Source organism: Podarcis vaucheri (genome assembly GCF_965113315.1).
Source record: "Podarcis vaucheri genome assembly, chromosome: 7".
Lineage (NCBI taxonomy): Eukaryota > Metazoa > Chordata > Lepidosauria > Squamata > Lacertidae > Podarcis > Podarcis vaucheri.
In genome coordinates, this window is record NC_138765.1 from 10,800,802 (window position 1) to 10,813,189 (window position 12,388).

Consider the following 12,388-nt stretch of genomic DNA (forward strand, 5'->3'; position numbering starts at 1 on the left):
ATCACGGAACCCCAAAAAAACATGCTTCCACGGTGCCCCAAAATGAAATCGTGTGAGATCACAGCACCGCAAATGGTTGTTGTGCTCTTGCAGGACAAACCGGGATGTTCTAGGGTTTTTTTCTGGGACACGTGCAGGGTAGGAATACATGGGGCCACCCCAACCCAATTTTTCAGTGTCAGGTTAGGCAAAGAGGGATTTGCTTCGGTGAGGCCTAAACCGGTTGTTGCCATGGCAAAAACAGGTTTTCCCGTTAACGGAGAAATCTGAGGGCTCCCTTGGCCAAAAAACAAGGACACCAGCCAGGAATACCAGAGCAAAACAGCAGCCAGTAGGCTTGGTCTTTGTTGAAGACTGTCACGACAGGACTCCCACCTGCCACAAGGTGAAACAAGATGGAAGCCCCAAACAAAAGAGAACCCAAACTTTTAATAGCTGCTAATCCCCATGTTACACCCCCCCAACTACATCATTAATACATCACGGTTACATCATGAAAGGGGAGGTCTAGTGGCAGTAATCTGAGCATCCTGGACCCTGCCCCATGGCTCCCCTTGCCCTCCACCAAACACCCATCAAGTGAAGCAAAAGAGATATTTACATTTCCCTGTTTCCCAGCCAAGTTAATCACACCCTTTTGTCTTCATCTGGGTTTGTTATTTCTGGAATGGCTACCTGTCTGGCACTCAGGTATCAGGATGCCAGGAATTATCACTCAGGCAGAGGGGCTGCTGAGTAGCTGAGCTCACATGTCTATATGAGTTTCCGCTCTCCCTTCCCCACAGGTGGGCGGGGTTTCCAGCACCGAGGGGCTCACCTGGGCGGGTGTCTCCCACCTGCTTGGGCCAGCCTTTGACCCACCCCTGGCCAGGGAGGACAATGGCCGGCCCGCCAGGGGTGGGGCTAAGGCCAAAGAAAAGAGGCTGACCCCTTTGTCCAAGACTCTTTTGGTTTTCTTCCTTCCAGGATTTTCATGTGAAGTTTCCCCAGTGAGCCAGTACATAGATACATTTATCAGTGAATTCTTACATTTGGTATTGTGCAGCAGAGACCCTCTGAATAGATAGGAAGAAACTGTGATGTAGTGTTTTGTGGGGACAAATCACAAAAGTCACAAAAGCGATTGTGCTGATTTTGGTAGTGGGCTGCATGTGCATGATATCTGCTGGAGGGGCAACCCCCCAAAAAACCTATACATAAATTCCTGCAACACCTGCAAGCCTGTTTTGCTGGTGGATGCCAAACTGGGATGAAGAATGGTCAGTGGAGAAGAGGGGAGGGGAGGTCTGTGCTTCACCCTTCCTCCAGCCATATAAAACAACCCCCCCCCAAAAGCAGCATCACACACCCCAATTCCAGGGATGAAGACAAGAGTATCAGACATAAACTCTGGTAAATGTGAGACAGCACAATAGAGCAGGGATCCCCAAATGTCGTCCACAGACCACCATAAACTTCATAGATAAAACAAGTGCTTTTTCCCCTTAAAAAATGTTTAGGGGTACTCTCATTTTCCTACTCATATTGAAATACTGCCCCCTCAATGATGTCAAACTTAGATTCACAAAATGTTTAGGGGTATGCATACCCCTGTGTCCCCCCCAGAAAAAAAGCACTGGATAAAATGTTCCTCCATAAACCGATTTGGTCAAACTTCCACGCTAACCAAGCGAGAACATATTCTAATTTCAGAAGGGCTAATCTCCCTCGGCTGCAAAGCAGGGGGGGGTAGAATCTCTGTGGCGCTTTGAGGTCAAAGAGCGAGAGCGGCACATGGGACATAAAATATACGCCACTAGATGATGCATAATGTGTGCGGAACAGAGGAGGTGGAGCAGCCGGCGCATAAATCCAGTCTGAGAATATCCTGCCCTGCAGCCGCCGTTAACCCTTGAGGAATGAGGAACACATTCCAGGGCCTGAGAAACAAAAGTTGCGTACTTGGAAGAAACCCAGACCTCACTCTTGAGCCTCATGCTTCTTTCTCTAGGAAGGATGGGGAAGGGAGGGGGGGGGGAATCTTCTTTTATGCCAAGAGACCCAAATTGGCTCCTGGTCCAACAGAGAAGCATGCAGTGAAATTCTGGCTACGCCCATGTCCCTCATCCTGGTCGTGTTTTCTTTCTTTTTTTCAAGATTGATTGTAAGCATGTTGGGGCGGGGACCTGTCATTTCGGATTATTCTCAAAAGTGCCAACTGTGTCAGTGGCACTATACTGGGGTTGGCATCTGACAGCCCTTACTGGAGGCATTTGGACGAAGCATATCATCATCAACAACATTAGTGCTTTTTTTCTAAAAAAAATGTTTAGGGGTAATCTCATTTTCCTACTCTTATTGAAATACTGCCCCTCAATGAGGCCAAACTTAGATTCACAAAATGTTTAGGCCAGGGAATGCGTACCACTGCATCCCCCGAGAAAAAAAGCACTGATTATTAATGTTGATATTATTATTGTTGTTAATGTTAATCTTATTATTTAATTCATGAATTGTCTTCCCGATGAGTCTCATGCGCATACAATAGGAGCGACTGAAAACGGTTTCAAAAGTGTACGAGAAAGAAAATACAGTGGTACCTCAGGTTAAGAACTTCATTCGTTCTGGAGGTCCGTTCTTAACCTGAAACTGTTCTTAACCTGAGGTACCACTTTAGCTGATGGGGCCTCCTGCTGCTGCCACACGATTTCTGTTCTCATCCTGAAGCAAAGTTCTTAACCTGAAGCACTATTTCTGGGTTAGCAGAGTCTGTAACCTGAAGCGTATGTAACCTGAGGTACCACTGTATAGGTTTTTTTAATAATACAAAATAAACAGCTTAGGCAGAGACCTTTTCATTTAGCTGGAAAAGCTTGTCCAAACAGGAACGGCTGCAATTGTTTCCGGAAAGTGGAAATTGTGGGCGCCTGCCGCATTTCAACAGGGAAGCTGTTCCGCAGAACTAGAAGGCCCTGCTCCGACTTGCCGGAGCAGGGAAGAGAGCCCTAGTGGAGCCACACAAGGGTGGACCGAATGGCCGTTTCAACTCTATGACCTCACTGAGCGAATGATGTAAACAAGCCCGCCTCTCCCAGCCCCAGGGAGAAAAAGTTGGCACAGGACGCCTGGGCTGGAGACCATTCGCCTCCCTTTTGAGCCAAGTACTGCAGCGAGTACTGAAACCTCTGTTGTGGTTGTGGAGAGGCGGGCTCGCTCTATCACTGCTCCCTCCGGCACCAGCAGCAGCCCCCGCCCCGCCCCCCAAAAATCCAGTTCCAAGCCCCAAAGATTGCCCCAGTGGTACCCACTGGAGGTTTTGGACTACAACTCCCATCAGGCAGCGCTAACAGTCATAGCTAGGCTTGCCAGGTCAAGAGCAGCCCAGATTTCAAGCCCCAAACCTGAGACCTAGGAGTGGGGCCCTGATGGTGTCACAGGGCAGCCCCTGGAGATGGAAGTTAATTGGGAGAGTGGAGCAGAGGAAGGCAGATCCTCCCAGTTAGCTCAAATCTTTTGCTGGCTCTTGCGCCTTCAATAACAGCTCGGTCTACAGGCTGCTAGTTTTGTCCAGGTTAGCTGGCCACCCTAAACCCAGCCTCAGTGAGGCAACAGAGCAAATGAGGCTCACATATATTTCGATGAACAGGCACCCAAATAGTTAAAGGACAGCGGCTTTATCCAGAAAAAGGTGGCAGCCTAAGGAGGGAGATAAAACTCTTCCCCAGGGCCTAATCTTTCTCAGTCCTTGAACATATAAGGCCACAGTAAACAGCAGAGTGTCTCTGGGCATGTGCAAAGGAACCACTGCGTTGTTCTCAGCAGCCCGTATTAGCCTCCGAAGATGCATCTGAGATTAGTAGGCTCAAATATGTGGCTGTATGAGGGCAGCACTGTGCAACTCCTCCCAAATCAGGCCACAGGTTGGGCCTGTTAAATTGCAGGCATGCAACTGGCCCTGCCACATCACTCCAAAAGGCCACCTAGCCCTGCATTTCTGCCAGAATGTTGCTCCTGGCAACTTGGCAGGCAGAACATGAAAGTTTCAGCCTCCCCTTGCTGCTGGCTCCCAGCTCCTGCTGTTCAGAGATAGCCTGCTTGCGTTCATGGAGGTTCCACTGAGATCTCACGGCTAATTGCTGCTGGTATTCCTCCTTGAACATCTAATTGTGGTGGGTTGGTTTTTTTTAAGCCATCTAAGCTAGATGGAACACGGGTGGCGCTGTGGGTTAAGCCACAGAGCCTAGGACTTGCCGATCAGAAGGTCAGCGGTTCGAATCCCCGCGACAGGGTGAGCTCCCGTTGCTCGGTCCCTGCTCCTGCCAACCTAGCAGTTCGAAAGCACGTCAAAGTGCAAGTAGATAAATGGGTACCGCTCCGGCGGGAAGGTAAATGGCGTTTCCGTGTGCTGCTCTGGTTCGCCAGAAGCGGCTTAGTCCTGCTGGCCACATGACCTGGAAGCTGTACGCCGGCTCCCTTGGCCAATAAAGCGAGATGAGCGCCGCAACCCCAGAGTCGTCCGCGACTGGACCTAATGGTCAGGGGTCCTTTTACCTTTAAGCTAGTGCAAATGCAGCTATTGCAGGCTACGTATGATACAGCCAGTTGTCTTCCCTTCCCTTGCCCTGCACATTAAGCTTCCAGTCTACAGGATTTCATTCCACCAAAGGAATGTGCATAAGGGGAGTGGCTGGGGTAAACTCAGGTATCCGGATTCCCCACGTAGGAGGAGAGAGGCAGGCCTTCGCAATCACTGCCCCATTTGACTGGGTTGCAGCAAATCCGACACACAATTGTTTCCGATTTCCAGAGCATTTTGGCGCCTCCTCAAAATCTATTTCTGAAACGCTATGGCTTACGGAGAGCCTGGCGCTCCTCTGTGATGCCAACACATTCCTCGTCCCCAAAGGAGCTAGTTTTTAAGCTTAACGTTCGCAAGCTGGCTGACAGATGTGAACACGGATCCAGATTCGATTGCAGCTGCACGCTTGTCATGATCAGCCTTATCCAACCTGGCTGCCCCCCTTCAATTGCTGGTATAATAATAATAATAATAATTTATTATTTATACCCCGCCCATCTGGCTTGGTTTCCCCAGCCACTCTGGGTGGCTTCCAACAAAACACTAAAATACAATAGCCTATTAAACATTAAAAGCTTCCCTAAACAGGGCTGCCTTCAGATGTCTTCTAAAAGTTTGGTAGTTATTTTTCTCTTTGACATCTGGTGGGAGGGCGTTCCACAGGGCGGGCGCCACTACCGAGAAGGCCCTCTGCCTGGTTCCCTGTAACGTGGCTTCTCACAGGGAGGGAACCACCAGAAGGCCCTTGGCACTGGACCTCAGTGTCCGGGCAGAACGATGGGGGTGGAGACGCTCCTTCAGGTATACTGGGCCGAGGCCAGTTAGGGCTTTAAAGGTCAGCACCAACACTTTGAATTTGGTAGACTGCTACTCCTGCGGCCAATGGTCAGGGGTTTGTAATCCAGAACACCAAGAGGGCAAGAAGTTCAGGAAGGCTTGCCCCCAGTATTTCCGGGAACTTTTAAAGTTTCAAATCCGTCCCCTCCACAAACCTGGGTAAGGAAGACTGGGGCCATATTCACCCCGTACATATTCATCCCAGACAACTTGTAGCTCTGGGAGGGGAATAGCGGTTTCCTGAACAACTCTCAGCACCCTTCACAAGCTACAGCTCCCAGAATTCTTTGGGGAAAACCAAGACTATCATCAACTGATTCAGAATCTGTGGCATCAGCCAAGCTGCTGAAGTACTGTGGTGAACCGTAGTGTACAGAGCTATGAGCTGCAGACACAGGGACATTTTCACTCTACCCTTTGTGCTTACATCATCACCATTTTTTACTTGTATGCTGCCTTTCCACAGTTAAGAAAACAATGCCCAAGGCGGTTTACAGCATAACAAGATTTACAAAATTACAAAAGTCATAAACAATAAATAAACCACATCAAAAAATACACAACCAAATGGGAAACAATTTCACAGTTGAAAATGACATAGGTCTGGAGTTGAGGAGGTTCCCAACGTTGGAGAGACCTTGGAATATGCTTTTAAATACTTTTTGGACTATATTGAGGATTGTGGGGAGTGGGACTGTGGGGAATGGGCGGGTTTGATGAAGGGAGATGGAGACAATTTTGGCTCGGAATCCCCCAGAGGCCTACCCCTCAATGAGAAAGGAAAGAAACTAAGAAAGAGACCAACAAAAGACAAGGAAAAGGGCAAGTATAAACAACAAGAAGAAGAATTGCAGAAGGGACATGGAAGAGACTTAAGGGCCTCGGACATAAGGCTTCCAGGTTGATGGACTAGATGGAATGGACAGTAAGGACTGACACGATCCAAGACCAGGAAGATGAGACGTTGGATGAAGATTGGAAGATCTATAAAGAAAATTTTCTATTTGGGGAATTGGTTAAATATTAATGAATATTAGGGAAAATGTTGGAATGAAACTATATGACTTTAGCAGAAATCATATCAGGAGTAATGTATATTTGATAACTAAGATTCAAGCTTTAAGGTGTTTTAGGGTAAGATAAGGTTAAATTAATTAAGGTAATGTGAATAATAGAATATGGGGAAAGATGGAAAGGATTGGTTGAGTTAATTATTAGATTAAATTAGGTTAGGATAAATTTTTTAACAAAAATTGAGAAAGATGGAAAGAATTTGCTGAAATAACTAATTAAACTAGAATACAAAAAGGGAGGTGTGAGGAAGTCAATGAAACAAGCAAATGGAAGTCTTAGATATGTAATCTGGGATTTGTGTTGTTTTCTTTTTTCTTTTTATCTTTTTGTTGTATTCTTGTATTGGTTTTTGTGTTTTTTCTTTCTTTTTTGTCTATTATAGTGTTGTTTTTTAATGATTTTTTTTCTTCTTATAATTCTGAAAACTACTAATAAATATTATTTTTTTTTTAAAAAATGACATAGGTAAGAAATAACAGCAGCACACAGGGTGACCTGAGGCCAGGGCTTTTTTTCATCTAGAGCTCAGAAGAACTCAGTTCCTGTCTTATAAGAGAACAAGGGAGGTGTGTCCATTGTGAGTTCCAGCAACCTCTTTTTCTAGAACAATAGCGCAGCCTGCTATATTGTTTGAAAGAACTTAAATATGATGGGAGATTAACCTGCCGAGATTTATATACCACCCACAGAGCGGCGCTTTCTGAGACAGCGGTAGAGGGAAACAGGTGAAATGCTGGCCGTTAATTGTACAGGTGGCTCCTTGGTCCAAAGTCGGGCAGGGTACGTTTCAGTTCATCACAACCCCTGTCACTTCTGGGTGAGGCCAGCCAACAGTTTCATCTCGCTATACCCTTTGGCTAAACACAATGAAAGTGACTTGGCTCCTCATTCTCCTGGAACCTGATATGTTCTGCCAAACGCACCCATTTCCCAGCAAATATTTCAGGTGATCCAGTTTTTGCACCCTCCTCCCAGAGGCACGAACTCAAAGGCACCAATTCGTTCCGCTTTGACCAACCTAAGGTACAAAACTAGAACGGTGAAATTCCTCCCGCTCTTTCTGCAAAGTCTCATGGGTGGAGTCAGTGGCATAGCGTGGGGGGTGCAGGGGGGGCGGCCGCACCGGGCGCAACATCTGGGGGTTAGGGTTAGGGGGCGCAAATCCACGGGTTAGGGGGCGCAAATTACTTGCCTTGCCCCGGGTGCTGACAACCCACGCTACGCCACTGGGTGGAGTGAAGAACAAGAGCTATGCTAGCAGTTATTTATATAGCCCAAGAAGGTGTAGTTTCCCCAGATTTTATTCAGCAGGGAGTACAAAGACATGGGTGGCGACAGAGAAAGGCTGCAGGCAGCCCACCCTGTGTAGCAAATCGTTGTGTTGTTTTGCCCGACAAGAGATTCTAGGCTGTCTGTTTTATACAGCTGTTTTGCAGAGATGTGGGGAGCAATGACAGCAGTCTTGACCCCTCCAGTCTGACACTTCCATTTCACCATTCGGAATCTAATGCTCCTTTAACGGAGAAAACAAGACCACGCCCATTTGGTTCTGAGTAATAAGGCGAGTCATGAGCATTCTTTCTGGTACGAATCCCAATCTCAGACATAAATTGGAAAATATGCATCATCCAGCGAGGGGAAGGAAATCCCCTTTAAGCCCGTTGACAACCCTCTCTTAAAAAGGAATGTGGGTTACAGGTGCAACCAACTGATAGAAACCACAAAGGCTATGTCAGAGGCAGAATGCAGGGAATCACAAATTGGGAGAGGGGCGTTGTGTTCAGGCCCTGCTTTTTGGGGTTCTCATTGGCCACTGCAAGAACAGGATGGTGGACTAGACTGGGCCCCCTTGGACTGATCCAACTGTCTGTCTGTGTTAAGAGATCTTGAGCATATTCTCTCAATATATTATCATGGATATTTATATATCACCACTGATTATTTACATGACTGGGTTGCCCCAGCCGCTTTGGGCAACTTCCATCAAAATACAGTGGTACCTCGGGTTACATACGCTTCAGGTTACAGACTCCGCTAACCCAGAAATAGTACCTCGGGTTAAGAACTTTGCTTCAGGATCAGAACAGAAATCGTGCTCCGGCGGCGCAGCAGCAGCAGGAGGCCCCATTAGCTAAAGTGGTGCTTCAGGTTAAGAACAGTTTCAGGTTAAGAACGGACCTCCGGAACAAATTAAGTACTTAACCTGAGGTATCACTGTGCTAACATTAAAAAACCCCATAGGCATTAAAAAACCTCCCTATACAGGGCTGCCTTCATATGTCTTCTAAAAGCCATAAAGTCATTTATCTCCTTGACATCTGATGGAAGAGTGGGTGCTGCTGCCAATAAGGCCCTCTGTTTGGTTCCCTGTAACTTAATTTCTCTAGGTGAGGGAACCGCCAGAAGGCCCTCAGTGCTGGACCTCAGTGTCTGGGCTGGACAATGGGGGTGGAGACGCTCCTTCAGGTATACTGGGCCCTTGAGGCTGTTTATGGCTTCAAAAGCCAGCACCAGCACTTTGAATTGTGCTCAAAAATGTACTGGGAGCCAATGTAGCTCTTTTGTTGTTGTTGTTTAGTCATTTACTCGTGTCCGACTCTTCATGACCCCATGGACCAGAGCACGCCAGGCACTCCTGTCTTTTAGGACTGGTATTATGTGGTCCCGGCTGCCGTTCCCAGTCACCAGTCTATCTGCCACATTCCGGATTAGCTGTAATTTCCAAGCCACTTTCAATACAGCCTCTCCGAATACCTAAGCAGTTCCACTACTCATGATTTCTCTTCAAATCCTTCATCAGAATGTTACCTTTTCCCATGAAGTCTTTAGATTAAGCATTCCATTCTCATTCCCAATGGAAATTCATTCTAGGTATAGGGACCCGCGTTTGCTCATTTCATTTCTTATTGCCCATTCCTCCCCCCCCCCCACCAAACCTGGTCAAAATGTAACTTGAGGACCCCTTGGGGCAGAGACCTATTAATTTTGCTTATGGACTCTGCAAATGCTACCAACATCAATATAACAAGAAGTCTTTGAAGCACCTTAAAGCCTGGCAAATTTAGGGTAGCATAAGTTATGACAAACCACAGTCCACTTCACGAGACGCACGGAGCGTTATTCTGAGTTGCAACCGATGAAGCAGACCATAGTCCGCGAAAGCTTAGGCCATCATAAATTTGTGGGTGCCACGGGGCTCTCTGTTGCTTTTGCCGCAAGAGAGAGTAAGACAACTACCGCTCTGGAATATGAAAATCAGTGGAATAGCAGCAAGCAATTTGTGGGGTCAGGGCTTCTCCAGGGACCCACCGGACAGCATCAAAGTTCTACCCCAGCTCTAGTTACAATAGCTGTTTTTGCTTGCGTTAGAGTCCAAAAAGAATCAGGTTTCCTCTCTAAACTCAAGAGGCGACTCCAGGGAGAAGCAGTGACTGATGTGGCCCAGCTGGGGACACCTGGAGAAGGGAGACATTCCTGGAGGCTGAGGCCCTTCAGAAAGCTGGCGCAGGATGGATGACTGAATCACCAGCCCACACAGTCACCAGACTCGGGGATGAAAGGTAGACCGCCTGTTTTGAAGAAATCCCATTGTGCCTCTGTCTCTCTCTGTTCTGAGGGCCAGCCGGGGTGTTGCGGAGACAGCGGGCTCAAATCTTGTTCTCAGTTGGCCACAATCGCCCACAAGGGTGGCCCTGAGCCCAATTTACCTCACAGGGCTGTTGTGAGGAAAATTGGGGGGGGGGGGGCTTCTCATTTACACAAACCGGCTTAATAGTAAATATTTATCGTCTCGTCTTTCCTCCCATGATTTCCGGTGGTCGCGCCGCGCGGATATAGCGTTTGATGCTCACAGCCACCCTAGGAATCGTAAAACCGTAGCGTTGGAAGGGATCCCATGGGTCATCTAGTCCAACCCCCTGCAATGCAGGGATCTCAACTGAAGCATCTATGACAGGTGGCCATCCAACCTCTGTTTAAGGACCTCCAAGGAAGGAGAGTCCAGGTCAAGTTGAGAGGTAGCCACTTGGCCCAAGAAACATTTCGTGAGCATCATGTCTATAGAGCAGCCTTTCTCAACCTGTGGGTCCCCAGATGTTGTTGAACTACAACTCCCATCACCCCTAGCTAGCAAGGCCAGAGCTCAGGGATGATGGGAGTTGTAGTCCAACAACATCTGGGGACCCACAAGTTGAGAACCGCTGCTATAGAGGGATCCAGCCTTATTTCACCCTGACAATAACCCTGCGGTGTAAGTCGAGGCTGAGTTATGGCCACTTGGCTCTCAGTCAGCTTTGCTGCCCAGTGGGCATTCGGACCAGTCTCTCCCTGGTCCACACCCAACAATTTACCCATCACATCACTCTTGGTACCCTAGATCTGTCGCTCACCCCTGACCAGATGCCCAGATGTGTAGCTAGTTTCACCCCGAAACACACAAACATTCACTTACCTTCTTGCGCGTTGCCGATACTCATCCACAAAGCCAGCAGGCAGGAGAAAAAAGATCGGCCAAGTTGACCCATTTTCCAAAGCTGAAGTCCCCACAACAGCTCCCAGCTCCCCAAAACACTCTAGGGGATCATTGGCAGAGGCAGAGGAGCCCAGGAAGAGGCAGGGGCAGCTTCTCTCTCAAGTATCTCCCAAGTTCACTGAGAAGAAGAGACGAAGGAGAAGGTTGTCGCTGGAGCCGAATCCCCAAAACAAGTGACGAAATCTTCGGTGAAGTCAGTACCCAGGAGAACGACTGAATCCAAACTTTTCTATTAAAAAAAAAAAAACTCCTTGTGGAAATTCAGAATAATTTCCCAGCTCGAAACATTTGTCCGTATCACAAAAATAAGAGAGTGCCAATAAAATGTTCTTTCCTTCGAATTTCCAAGCTTAAGTTTGGCTTCACTTGCCACTCCGAGCGCTGATTTCCTACTCTCTTGCGTCTCAGCAGCTTTTCAAAACTTGCACCTGATTTCCCCCCCTTTCCATGCTTTGCCAAGCTCTTTCTGCCCTGGCTTCTAAGCAAAACGGATGATGCCTACATCTATAAGCAAGGGCTATCATAACAAAACTTGCCCGGTTAACTTCTCCAAAGCGCTTCCCGCTTTCCAAAAAAGCTGACTTCTCCAAAAAAATATATATAACAGAGAAAAGCTAAGGCAGTGGAAGAAGGGGGGGGGAAGTCCCTTCCCCTTTTTTTCCTCCTCTTTTGCTCTGTTCCTGACTCATCCACTCCTACACACTGCTGAAAAATTGTTTGGGAGAAGAAGAGAAGCTTGAGAGATTAGCAAGTTGAAAGGGAAGGAGGGGGCAAGAGAGAAATAGGGAAGGGTGTGTGAACATTCCTTCCAGCCCAAGCAGGGTTAATGGGAGGAGAGGAACAGAAAAGAGAGAGAGGGAGGGAGAGAGAGAAAAAGACTTTTCTTAAAGTTACAAGCACCCACATTCCAAAAAAATATAAATAAATAAAGAGGAAGCGAGAAAATATGGGTGCATTCTGCACAGAGATTGGCAAGGTGGAACTGGACAGTGCTGACCCTAGACAAAGCCATCCCAAGGTTTGACTGCAGAGTAAGTTTTCCAAACTTGTGAGAACTCATCCCAGAAGCATAGCTGTTATTCCTAATGGTTAAGGCGGGAGGAAGAGTCCTGGGGCACCTTAAAGGCTGATGTGCTGTACTTTTGGACAGCTAAGGTACGCATGGGTCTCGATGAAAACTATATATATGTATAATTTTTATAAAATTTTCTAAATGACATTTCAAAACATTCATTTCTACAACCTTAAATCAATGACTTCCCTTCTCTTCTTTCCATGGTTCATTTTGCATACCGTAGACCCCTGCATATTTTACAACCATTCAGTAATGCATTGCTATATCCATCAATAATAATAATAATTTATTATTTATACCCCGCCCATCTGGC

The 12,388-nt window shown here is 47.2% G+C and overlaps 1 protein-coding gene across 2 annotated transcripts in view; it reads right to left on the reverse strand.

The window, feature by feature from the left end:
* The window catches only part of AXL (AXL receptor tyrosine kinase), an 80,673-nt gene extending 68,850 nt beyond the window's left edge, over window positions 1-11,823 (reverse strand). The window contains exon 1 of one of the 2 annotated variants that reach the window (XM_082231012.1): window positions 10,920-11,823. In XM_082231012.1, the coding sequence (XP_082087138.1) occupies window positions 10,920-10,992 (73 nt within the window). In that variant the 5' untranslated portion in view covers window positions 10,993-11,823. The remainder of the gene's footprint in view (window positions 1-10,919) is intronic. The other variant, XM_082231011.1, reaches the window with a different exon arrangement.
* Between the last annotated feature and the right edge of the window lie 565 nt (window positions 11,824-12,388).